This window comes from Asterias rubens, chromosome 4 (assembly GCF_902459465.1).
Source record: "Asterias rubens chromosome 4, eAstRub1.3, whole genome shotgun sequence".
In the NCBI taxonomy this organism is placed as follows: domain Eukaryota; kingdom Metazoa; phylum Echinodermata; class Asteroidea; order Forcipulatida; family Asteriidae; genus Asterias; species Asterias rubens.
The window spans coordinates 21,105,724-21,119,476 of NC_047065.1; the positions used below are offsets into that span (position 1 = coordinate 21,105,724).

General features: G+C 37.5%; 1 protein-coding gene across 1 annotated transcript in view; it reads left to right on the top strand.

Annotated features, from left to right (window-relative positions):
• The window catches only part of LOC117289116 (myosin heavy chain, striated muscle-like), a 56,313-nt gene that overhangs the window by 21,512 nt on the left and 21,048 nt on the right, over positions 1 to 13,753 (top strand). The window contains exon 3 of the mRNA XM_033770087.1: positions 2,871 to 2,933. Coding sequence (XP_033625978.1) covers positions 2,871 to 2,933 — 63 coding nt within the window. The remainder of the gene's footprint in view (positions 1 to 2,870; positions 2,934 to 13,753) is intronic.

The following is a 13,753-nucleotide window of genomic DNA, read 5'->3' on the forward strand; positions in this document are numbered from 1 at the left end:
GTTTTTTTTCTTTCATTATTATCTCGCAATTTCGATGACCGATTGATTTCAAATTTTCACAGGTTTGTAATTTTATGCATATGTTGAGATACACCAACTGTGAAGACCAGTCTTTGACAATTATCAATAGTGTCCAGTGTCTTTAAGAGTTTTTGAATACACATTTTTAAGAGTGTGGTCAGTCACAACTCTATAAAGGTTTGATTTAATATTAAAATAATAAATTGTCAAAATTACATCTGACATACTAAAATGTTGGAACTCTGTTCTAATGAGTTGAATTTTACTTGACAAAGAGTTTTCACTAAGCTCAAAGTGTTGAATTTAGCAATTATTTTTTTTAGTTTACTGGAGCTTTTCAGACCTTACTAGGTATTTCATTGTAACTTAATTTATTTAATTTTAAAGAAAAAATTGTTCTGATAAAGATGATTTGTTTGCTTATTTATTTGACAAGTATCTTTAATTTCTTTTTTACAACATTGACTTTTGAGAAACCTAAACATTTTGTATCAATGGAGGATTCTCAGCCACTTCATTATCTTCCATATGCAGTGTCTGCTGCCCTCTACTGTAAATTCATGGCCAATGATAAAAACAAAAACACTTAACCAAACAGTGTGATTGTTATTTTATTGAATATCTTCCTGGTATTGTGAAAGAGGGCTGCAGATACCTGAAGACGATGACAAATGTACAAGTTGATTGATGCCACACCTATATTTGTCGCCAGTCTGCTAAGCAATTTTATATTCTTGAGCCTTGGGTAGATAATCCCAACTTGATTAAAGGCAAGGAGTGAGAGGAAACAAGATTCCCATAGAACCGTTCTGACTGTCGTTTTTTTGTATATATGAACATAACACCTCAACTAAATAAAGACGAATAAAATACTCTATGAACTCCAACATATGTCTGTTTGTCACTGCCTGTGAGTAGCCGTCCTTCCAACTCGGTTACATTGAGATGTAGGAGGGCCAGTGTAGGCGTGGGGCTTAAAGTCACCGGGAAGTGGTATTTTGTCAAAATAAAGCTTTTGTCACTAATATATGTGTTTTGATGAGTGGAATGTGAATAAACAGTTAACTAAGGTTCTAAAAAATTAGTTCTAATCTTATTTACAAATTTAAGAATATGCTCCGACCCGAGAGGGCGCTGTTCGTGACGTCAATCGATGCACAATTCTCAGACTGGGCTCCATTTCCCAGAGTGCTCTGAGCCCAATTTCATAGAGCTGCTGAAGCTCAAAAAGGCAGAATAAGGGAACCATCCAAAATATCACGGGCACATCTACAAGTCTCTGAATGTCTTCACCTTGTTTATGCTGGGGATAGAAGTTTTTTTAGCAGTATTTATTATAGCTTTTAAAGGCACTGGACACTATTGGTAATTACTCAAAATAATTGTTAGCATACAAACTTATTTGGTAACAAGCAATGGAGAGCTGTTGGTAGTAAAAAGGATTGTGAGAAACGGCTTCCCTTTAAAGTAACGTAGTTTCGAGAAAGAAGTTATTTTAACTTAAATATCTGAATTTGATTTAGAGACCTCAGAATTAGATTTTTGAGGTCCCCAAATCAAGCATCTGAATGCACACAACTTCGTTTTTTTTTCTTCCATTTTTGTGTCACAGCTTTGACGACCAATTGAGTTCAACTTTTCACAGGTTTGTTATTTTGTGTAATGTTTATATACACCAAGTGAGAAACTCTGGTCTTTGACAATTACCAATAGTGTCCAGTGTCTTTAAAAACAGCTCTATGAAATTAGGCACAGATCTCAAGCTGTGCATCAATCTTAATCGCTAACCGGAGTGTGTTGTCACAAAACAAATCACTATGGAAACATCGTCAATTCATCTTAAGATCAATCGTAGTGTTTTGTTGAAATTAAAGCTTTGTCAATTTATTTTTGTTCAGTAATCACCGGTGTTATTAGGAAGAATGCTGTATGGTTTTTTTAATCACCTTTGCAAGTATGCTGTATAGGGCCTTCAGCAATTGGCAACCTTGAGAAGGGATTCCCCACTGTGCAGCCAAGTGGAGACTTAGGCACAGGGAAAGATTTATCTTGAGCTTAGGGGATTCATAACCCCCCCCCCCCCCTCAATTTCCATGGCAAGAGCTAGAGAAAAAACGAAGCTGTTCAAACTCGGTTGAAGATTTTGTTTTACTCTGACGAAAAAACATGATAAAAGTTTGGGGTTGAAGGGCGGGGCTGTATGTTGTCCTAAAACATTGTTCAAAGTATTTTAATAATCATCACTTTTAGGATGGTGCTTACAATTTTTATTTGACTCGAAATTATTGCTTTTAAAGCACACTAACGGGAGGAATTCGGTCAGACAGTGGTGGTGGCGGCACAAAACCATGACAATATTTGTCAAAAAGACAGAGGCTTGCCAGACCTGCGATGGGGAAGAGGATGCAACTTTCTTGAAAACACATGCGTTTTTTCCCTTTCTTTCAACTGTAACTTGAGGACTAAGTTCCCACATTACGTAAATCGGCCATCGTTACGGGCAATTTGGAACTTACAGCCATGTGTTTTGAGCAAAAAACAGCGTGCAGCATCTGCACATTTCACACAACTCGTTGCCTGATTGGTTATTAAACAGCGTGGCTGCGTTCATAAACTGGGCACTTGACGCCCCTGCAAGCCAAAATGCAATTTGCCTGTTAAGATGGCGTCTATTGCAACTTATCTATACCTATAAGTAGTTTGCATGTTGAGTTCTGGAAAACAGAGGAAAATCTGCTGCGTCTACGGTTTTATCCTCTGATATAGTGCAACACCTGTTTGCAATAGGAGAATGTTCATTTGTACTGGATTATCGAAATAATTGAATATATCCCCTTTGTCTTTATTAGATTATGCAGTTAATATCCAGTAAATTGGATGCAGAAACTGAATGGCTGAACGAACGAGAACAGGTAAGTTGCCCCCCCCCCCACCTACATGTATCTATCCAGCAAGAGCTCTACCCCATATTTGATTCCTTCATTTTAAGATCCACTGTCAATACGTCAAAACAAGTCAAATTTTGGTTCAGTCGGTGCGTCATACGTGTTGCTTTTGAGAAAGCAGGACATGTGGACTGTGTCAATAGCGTTTAATTAATAACCAGCGACTGATGACAATAAAAGTCGCACACTATAGAAACAAACGCACGTAGAAAGACTAAACACTTTCGGAAGGCAAGGTTGTGTAAGCTCACTGGAACTAAAGCTGCGCACTTGTAAGTTTTTATTTTGATGATTCTCATTCAAAGAAACCAATGTATTTTAAGATGGCAAAACATCTTCACAAAAGTATAATGTGTAACATTGCAATGTGAAGTTGAAGGGGTGCTGCAGTGAATTAAAATAAAACAGTTAATTTTGCTGTCATTTATTTCTGATATATGTATTGAACATCAATAAAATGTGTTTTGTTTTTTCCCCGACATATCTCACTTGCGTAATTAGCGAAAAAGTCATGCCCCCCCCCCCTTTGTGGATTGTTACCGCCCCCCTACCATCGACGTCAAGTCGGGAATTCAAACGTATCGTCGTCAAAAAGAGTCTGGTCCCTAACTACACGCGCCTAGGTACCAGGCCACACAGTGCACACGTCTCTATATGCACACAGCCAGGGGGCCCGACGGCTCGGGTTCCCGACATGACGTCACGTTTATGCAAATGAAGGCTCCCTTTTAGGGGCGGGGTGGGTTCCCCTAATCTCTTGAAAACCATTTTTAAAATACTTGCGCATTTAATAAAAAATATAAAAAAATATTTCAGGTTTAAAAAGTCATGTGTAATCATTTAAATTATTTAAAAAACACTGCAGCCATCCTTTAATGTGGATGATTTTAGGTGCCCATTACAGTGATGTGTTTGATCACCATTTGACGTGAAACTATTCAGAGATAGTTAAAGAAAAATCAGTTTCGCAGTCTTCGCAATTTTCTTAAATTTATTTTGTTTGATTTGACAATGTTGAATCTTCATCAATGAACTATGAAAAATGAAACCAAGAAAATTGACAGACGTACTTGCCAAAATAACTTTTCTGACATTGTTTTTCCTTTTTCACTAAAATAAGGATTAAAAAGAGTAACATTCTTTGCTAATTTCCTTTAAAAAACTGAGCTGGACATTATCTCAACATTGACCTTTCGGCTGTTTTTGGTACACAATTTGCTTTTTTTTTTAAGTGGTAAAGTTTACTTATTAGATGTATTAATCTGCTAAGCACTGAGTGGCAGGGAACCAGGGATAAACAGTTTACTGTACTTGCATTACATTGAGGTTGGTAACCTGTTACTATCTTGCGACATTTTGTTGCAGTAAGCAAATTTTGTGGAATGGCAAGCAAAAAATAGCTAACCCTTCAATTTGATTTGGTTGAAACAAAAAGTTTAGTCATCGCTCTAATGGGAGGTGGGGGGACACTTCATTTTAAATGATTTTACTTGGATTTAAAATAAGGTTAACATGAATTATTTTATGACGAATACTTATTATTTAATTTGGTTACAGCTTCACGCTGTTATGATTAAATGACAAGCCATTCTTTGTAAACAATACAATCACAGACCATATTAAATAAAAATTGTAGGTTGGTAGGGGGGTTTAAGAATGACCTTAAAGTCCTTTTGTTTGGCTCGTTTAAAAAAATATTATTTCCCCACATTGCTAAGACCTTTCACTCGAGATGTTTTTGTTCCTCCACTACATTTTTTCGTACAGTGATGATTAAACCTTGATTAATCCATGTCATGCAATCCCAGCGTTATGGTGCCGGCTGCCTATTATTTTACATAGCGGTTTAATTTTCTGCGGTGTGTGTTTCGACCAGGTTGGCATGGAAACCTAATTCCATATCGATTTTGTGTTTATATTCCATCTTGTTGTCAAAACATGCGATGGGCAAAGACTATTATGTCCTATTGTAGTGGCAGCCAATCCCTCTGCATGTTTAGATGAAGCTAAGAGTGGTGTGGCCTAGTTATACATGTTGCTGCCATTTTGTTTAAGTAGATTAAATCCAAATGCTCGGACGCTTTACCTGTTCAAATAAGAATCTAACTGGGTGGAACAAGTTGTCTGGATCTGTGGTCTTAGGTCTGTGAATTTGTTTCTTTGTATAAAGTGTCGACTCTGTGGTTCATTACCCTCTTCTGATTATTCGATCCACTTCTTGGTTGCTCAGTTATTTTCTCTTCATCCTTGTGTGCCACATACGCTTTGGGGGATAAAATTGACAGTCCTTAATTATAACTAGACTTTTGAAACCAATACTATGACTTGAAGGAACACGTTGCCTTGGATGGGACGAGTAGGTCTATAAAAAGCGTTTATTTCCAATTATCATGAGCTGTTTGTTGCCATCAATACCCATGTACAGCGTATATTCTTAGTTCATCTCTCCATCTCCCAGTTCATGTTTCCCTCTCTTTCTTGTCCAGTTTCTTCAAATCCAATTGGTTTTCTTGCATGTCCACCATGCCAGGTGACCTGCCCATCTCCTCATCTTTGATGTTAAGGTCTTAATAATATCCTGTACTCTTGGTTTCTTTCTTAGGTCCTCATGTGTAACCCTGTCTTTCTTAAGTGCTATTCACACGACAGCAATTTAACTGAGGTCCCTTGCCTAATTTTTGCATGGTTGTAAAATGTAGCAATGTTCGACAAGATTTTGCAAGAGGAGAGTTGGTAAATTGTTGTGCATTCACACAAGGAACTTTTTGTAAAATTTTCCCAACATGATACAATTAAAGGAACACATTGCCTTGGACCGGTCGAGTTGGTCTTTGAAAGGCGTTTTCAAACGTTTGTTATAAAATGCATATGATTAGAAAGATATTTTAAAAGTAGAATATAATTATCCACACAAGTATCACTCGAAATTGTGGTTTTCCTATTACCTCGTCGACAAACACGGTCGGCCATTTATGGGAGTCAAATTTTTGACTCCAATAAATGGCCGACCGTGTTAGTTCGCAAAGTAAAAGAAAACCACGCAATTTCGAAGCATATTTGTGTGGATCATTATATTCTACTTTTAAAACATCTTTCTAACCATATGCATTTTATAAAAAAACGGTTACAAACACTTTTCAAAGACCAACTCGACCAATCCAATGCAACGTGTTCCTTTAAAGGCACCTGGAAATAGGATTTTTTTTTTTTAAACATAAGAGTTTATGTTTATTAACAATAAAACAATTTTTTAAGTAATTGTTTGTCACAATTTATATGTTAAATAAATTATTTAAGTGCTTGGGGGGTTGACTCCGCCTACCCCTTTTACGACGTAGGAAAAGGAAGACTTTGCCTCGATCAAACATAGACCCCCCTCGATGCGTAGATAAACACACGTGCAAAAGTACATGTAATTCTAAGACGTGAGTTTGTACGCTGCGAAAAAGGTTTTTTTTTCTGGCATTTTTCCGGCAATGCCGACCAGGTGTATTGCTGCTGGATGCAGCAAAACAACTAAAGATGGGGTCAGTCTTCATCTGTTTCCTGCAGATCCCAAGTATAGACGGTTGTGGGCTGCGAAAGTCAGATTAACTAGAGCAAAGTGGTCCGGTCCGACGGCTTTTTCAGCGCTATGCAGCGAACACTTCGAGCGGTCGTGCTTCGAATCCGGGATACACCACTCATTTGACATGACATTTAAACACGACGCCGTCCCAACAATTTGTCTAGCTAGTGGGAAGTCGAAGAAGGTATCTGAAAGACGTGACGAACCCAGAGGAGCATTTGCTAAACGTAAAAAAATTCGGGTAAGTTTGAACTTTGAGGGTATGTTTTTAGCTTTTGCCAAGTGACACGATTTTTTGTTGGTACCGCATTCGATTCACCGTGCGTGCAGGTCCTATGTGACAGTCCGCACATTATACAGCAGCCATAGTGCGTGCGTGCAGTCTGCTCCGTGGCCGTATTTCTATAATAATACGTAGGCAGACCCACATCTTACAACCCATTTGGTCACTAAAAAGTCGCATAGTTAAATAAAAATAGCAGCAATAGCTTTTGTAAAAACCACTAGGCGTTCAACATGTTCAAGTTTCAATGTACGTATGTGTGTAAAATCGTGTCTAAATTTGTGTTGATGTGCCATGTTCTCAGACGTAATGTACGGGGGCCTGACTACAAATTTTCTCTTCAAATATCGCGCCTTGAATTACGTGCGAACAGCGCCCTCTCGGGCCGGGGCCTACTCGTAAATTTGTAAATACAATCAAAACTAATATTTTTAAACCTTAGTTAACTTTTTATTCACATTCCTCTCATAAAAACACATATTTTAGTGACAAAAGCTTTATTTAAAAAAAATACCACTTCCAGGTGACTTTAAGCATGAAGCCCTTGGTAAGTTGCTCTGGTATGAAAGTTTTTTTTATATATACATGTATTCATATTTTTATTGTCATAGCCCTCACTGTTAATGTACGTGTAAAATCTCGACCAAAATGCTTAGTCCAGTATTTTCCTTTTTCTGTGTTGGGACTCGCTAGTTACTAGTTAGGCATGCATTAAAAGTTTATTTAGTAAGTTAAACAAAAAAAAGCAATTAAATATACTGCCAAGAATTAATCTTGATCATGCTTCACATGGGATCAGGCATACTGACAGTGCTAAACCATATGGTGCTGGATTGCTATAATCCCATATAGAAGGGACATACTTGTCATTTATGAGCTTGATTGGAATAATTTAAAGAATATATTTATGAATTAATGAAAATGTAAGCCAGAAATAATTTGAAATAAATATTGTACTGGTATTGACAAAGCATGCTTATAATAGTGATTAATTCATGGCAGTATAATTTAAAGCTTTTTGATTAACTTACTAAATAACAATTGTAATCTAACCAGTTCTTTTCCGAACCAATTATCATAGCTCAAAAGGATGGTGTAGTCAGAAGTTGTCACTGCAAATAGTTTGAAAAGATTTTGGGGTTGAAAAATTGCCTAGAGTGAGATATTAAAGGGTTGGGTACCTTTTGTATTAAACACAATGCACACAGACTTACATCAAACTCACACAGTTTCAAGATAATGATGGTAGAGAGCTTCCGTTAAAATGTTACTTACTGAGGTGCTGTAGTTTTTGAGAAATGACTAAAACAATGTCACAAAATGTGGACCCCTGGCAGCCATGTAGCCAGGGGTTCACATCCAAGTTTATGATACAACTTTTGCGTACATAGAATATTGGCCAAAAAGGAATAAATTTGGAATCTTTAATGTGATACGGCAACTGCAATAAGCCTTTTTGATGTATAGCATTGTGTCATTCCGCCATATCTCAAAAAGGCTTATTAAAATTTCCATAAAATAAAACACTTTACTCTTATGCATAAATTCTCTTCTTTAATATTGTTCCCATAGTTCATCAAAATTTTGCAGTCCAGTTGAACAGTCGGCCGTCGATTTCACAAAGAGTTAGGACTCGTCTTATCTCGAGTTAGGACGTGTAACTCTTCCTAACTTAGGATTAATCTTAAGGTCTGCATGCTACAGTGCAGGGTTGGGACTCGTCCTAAGTCCTAAGATTAGTCTTAAGTTAGGAAGAGTTTTGTGAAATCGACGGCTGACGTTCTAATTTATTACAAGCATATGTTACTAGGAACGTTAATACGCCCCTAGAAAGAATCTGACTTTTAAGAAGCGCCCTTAGTTAGTTGCAGACATGTTTTGCCAAATAAAATGTGCTTTTTGGTGGGTTTTTTTATCGCTGGACTTTTTCAAGTCACAGTTGAGTCCCAAATCATAATGTCATCATGCTTTGTAAATAGTTATCACATTGGAGTCCAGAGATGTTAAAAAACACACAAAATATTAACAAAACCCCACTATGTTTTCTCGGAGATGCCGATTGTCTACAATCTGATGCTGACAATTTGCCTTCTGATACAAGCAAATAGAAGCTAATGTTTTAATGTAATTTACCTGACTCTATAAATTCCATCCAGTACATTTATTTATTGTTCCACCATATGTTTTTCCAGGGAGAGAATTTAATGTAATTTGGGACGGACCTTAATTGCATTATTTATCTCTGGCAACTAATCATACTAAAGCTATAGGGGGATGAAACATTCAGCAGAAATGCTCTTAGCACAGGGGGAAATTTATCATTCACCATCAAGATGCAGAGTTGATTGTGTCTTAATTACACTCAGTATAGGGAGAACATTGGATTTTATGAGGATGGTCGGCCATCTTGTTTGAACAGTGTAGTTTAAGAAAAAAATTATTATTAGGAGTTGAGACACAGTAGTATCGTGGAACTTACATGTGAGAAAATAGAATTAGCTGTTGCAAACTGCTTTTCAGCCTCACCAAAAGGGCCTATTATAATCGGTGAATGTTCTGAGGTTTCCACCCTAGCAGAGTCTTTCTAGGGAAAACAAATTCCCAGTCTTTTATTTGATTGGGATTCGAACCAAGACCCAGTACAATGTGGGACAGATGTCTTAACCACCAGGCCACCGAAGTGACTGGTGATGATACTTCAGTTCGAAACCAGCAGGCCTGATACTTCACGGAGGCAACGGAGGCGATTGCCTCCGTTGCCCCTTGCCATTGCCTTGGTGCCCTTGAAATGCTCCAGTAAAAATTTACAATTTCCTCATAGGGTGCCCTTTGCCAAAGAGAAAATGCCTTAGTGCCCTTGCCCCTTCAAAAACAAAGCATACAGGCCTGAACCAGTAACTACCAGAGGGTGCGGCAGACAACACATGTAATAATTGCATCTGATGTAAAACATGATTGTTGGTCAATTACTGCTAGTTGTATAGTTCTGTCTTTAAATAAAAAACTAATGACTCGAATGACTCAGTGCTTGTTTTCCCGAAGTGTAATTATTTTTCTTCGCAAATTAAGAAGCTCACCTTTACTTGTTGGCATTTCATATTTTTTGTTGTTGTAAATTGTGATAAAGTCCTTGGGGTAGTATTTTTAAAGACGTGTGCTTATACCTTTGCGAATACTTAACTGTTTCCATTTTTAAATTATACTCAACGTGGCGTTTATACAATAATAAACCTTTAACAATCTAACCTTTTTTGCTCGTTATCTCAACTTTTAATTATTTTCTGCCAATTAGGGAAATTTCCTTTACTCTTTGACATTTATTAGTTGTTAGTTCCCTAGGTCATTGATGGTAGAAAAAAAATGGAAAAAAATCCAGAGTTGAACCAACCCGGTTCATCTGAGTTTTATCGTGCGACAATTCATTAAAAACGAGGGAGGAATCCTGGGAGACTCAAATGATAACAATAATGATGCGTTGTGTGCTTTTGAATCCATCGGGCCTCTCGTCCAAACAGCTGAACCAAAGCACGCTTTCTCTTTCAGGAACCTAAGGGGGGTACCATCGGGACCAATAAACTCTCTTCTGTTGTCTCCTTCTGCCGGAGACACCTTCCCTCCCTGTGTTTGCTCATTGGGCTCCGTTAAAACAGATTTCAGCTGAGAAATCATCATTAAGTTTTTTTTTCCCTTCCACTACTTTCGCCCATTCATTTCCCTTGATGGGAATGCTTATTCTTTGGCAGTGCATTGACACTTAGAAATGAGTCCCTTGCTGAAACTTGGTGTCAGGATAAGATTTAGAAAAAAATCTCAGATTTGTGGGTACTGAGTAGGGAAGGGGGGTAGGGGAATAGCTTGAAGGCTGTCTTGTCTTCAATACGAATTTGTAAGACTTATCATTGGCTCATCAAAATGCCACATGATGAAACTACTAGACGTGCACTCGTAAGATTCTAAAACTCAAAAATTTGAATTGGTTGCCTTACTGCACTAAGCACCAAGTTTAATCGCAAGACTAGTTTCTATGTAGTTGAGTCCCTTGCTGAAACTAAATGCCGTGATGAGATTTTTCATCTAAGATTGTTGAAGGGGGAAGGGGAGGGAAAGAGAAGAGGCTCGGTTAAGGTTGAGGGCCATGTTGTCTTACGAACTTGTTCGACTGATCATTGGTTCATCTAAATGGCACATGATGAAACTACTTGACGTGCACTCTGAAGGTTCCAAATCTAAAAATGGGTAAAAAATGAGTTGGCATGGCCTTACTTTGTGAAGCGCCAAGTTTAATGGCAAGACTAGTTTCTTGTATACCTGTAGGTGAGTCCCTTGCTAAAACTAAATGTTAGGATAAGATTATTATTTTTCTTCTTCTAAGATTGGTGATGAAGGAAGTGGAGGGAATGGGAAGAGGGTTAGGTAAGGTTGAGGGCCGTCTTGTCTTCATCTTCATTACGAACTTGTATGACTTTATCATTGGTTCATCAAAATGGCATATGATGAAACTGCTCGACGTGCACTCGCAAGGTTCCAATCTCAAATATGAAAAATGAAAACTCCATTGGTGGCCTTCTCACTTTGTGAAGCACCAAGTTTAATCGCAAGACAAGGTTCTTGTGTACGTGTAGGTGAGTCCCTTACTCCTTAGGTCGTTTTGTCTTCATTCTGAAGAACTTGTACGAATGATCATTGGTTCATCAAAATGGCAAATGATGAAACTGTAAGACATGGAAAAAAAAAAAGGAAAAAAATAAAAATAATTACTGGCCTAAATCTATGAAGCACAAGTTTGAACATGCAAGACTACTCGTTTGTTGTGAAGGCTGTCCAGGAGTTGCCGTTGTGATTTATAACCTTAGTGTCAGCTTGGTTAGCATTGAAGGTTGATTCATTATTGTAAGGTCAATCTTAGAACTTTGGTGATCAGGCTCAATTCTCGGTTCTCGGACACGCCAGGGCCCAATTTCATAGAGCTGCTAAGCACAAAAATTGCATGAAATTTCTTCCTTTATAAAAACAGGATAACAAGCCAAATTTCCACGTGATTTTCAGGATAAGCAAACAACAGCTGAATACCAGTAACAAGCAATATCCATCAAATGGAAATTTAGTTGAAAATCCTGTTTTTATGAAGTTTCATGCTGAGCAAATTCTGGTGCTTATCAGCTCTATGAAATTGGGCCCTGGAAACAAGTCTGACGATTTCATCAACTTTAAGAAGATGTTTACCCAACTTCAACAACCCATAACCTTATAATCATCATATTGGACCACAGAGCTGTGGGAAAAAAAAAAGATTGGACGCTGCCTTATCAACGAACTCCATGGTCTTATTAGCAAAGCTAACCAAGGCGGAAGCAAGGTCACATGGAATTAGCTCAAAAGCTCGTCAGAGGGGTGATTAAAAAAAACCTCCTCTCAGGTGTCTGAAACATCATTATAAGATCATCATATTGTCACACATGGATTGCACAATGAAGCACAGCTTAAGCTATTAAGGTAGCCTTGAAGATTCACCAATAAATCTCCACAATATGTCTGTTTGTTATGCTGTCTCATTCTTTATTTTAATGGAGGTCTGTGAACTATTGGGCATGTTTGGGGGGGGGGGGGCAAGGTACTTTATGTCTAGGCTCTTGGCCAATTGAGAATGAAGTGAGAGGATTAGACAGTGAGCCTTTATAAGCCATTAAAAAGTAATGTGTATGTAATATATTATGGAGGGTGGCGCCACTGGGAGGTTGCTTGCTCAGGAATGTTTAGGGATGTTGTTGGGATTATTCATAATTGTGGTAGTGGTGGTGATGGGTGGTGGTACTGATGTCAACAATCATTAAAGGACTTTTTTTTTATTTGAAATCAATAAGTTTTGGTGGCCATGGCGGTAGTATTGACTTAAAATATCTGTAAAGCAAATCCAATAACGACTTGGGTTTTGGAATGATACTCTGATTTTTGATACAGAGTCAATAAGTTGTGATTGAGCAACTAGACAACCATACTTATTCTTGTCATTGTGAAATCAGCGGTTAGCTTGGTAGGGTTCGAACCCACAACCAGGTGATTGTAAGTCCTGTAGTCCAAGATGGCATTCATCTTGTCTTATAACTTTGAGAATAACTTTGAGGGAGTAGGTACTGCAAACAGGAAGCTTTTGGTTCAATTATTATTACTGGTTTATTACAATCTGCTCGTCGCAGCTGGCAGGCTGAATTATAATGCTAACAAGTTAACAATAAAAATATCTAAAACAGGCAAAAAATTCAATAGGCACATTATTATTTTAAAAAGCAAAGTAATAGACATTATATGAAAACCAAAAGAAGTAAAACTCAGAAAATATAAAATATTCAAGAGACTCAGCAAATTAAGAAAAAATTGTTTGCAGGTATTTTCACGAGATAAGACTCAAGTGTTCAAGTAACAATACAAGTTACTGTTAGTAACTCATCTCCAATTGAGTCTTATGCATTTTGGAGGTTTTAGGCACTGGCCTTTAAATTGGTTAATTAACTATCTATTTTACAGTTTCCAAAATGTCAAACAATGATCCATGTTCAAAACTTTACTTAGCACCCAAACACTTTTCAAGTTGCTGTTCGAAAAGCTTCCTCAACATTACATGGATACAGTTTGATAATGTACTATCAATAGTAATTTAGTGTAATTCATCTAAAAAATAACAGACCCCTGCTGTCACCCTCTCTTGCCACGCCCACACAGAAGGGAATTTCAACCTGTCATGTGCTGTGGTTACAGCGCCCTCTAGAGTAAGACTAGAAACATGCAAGACTTACAGCAAGCTAACCAGAGAACTTTCTCCACTTATAAGAACACCTAATATTCATACAATAGTCATGGAAAAAGGAATGCCATTTCAAAGAGTTAGAGGAAACAGAGACAAAATTACATGTATGTTTAATTTTGAAATATCATTTTTGT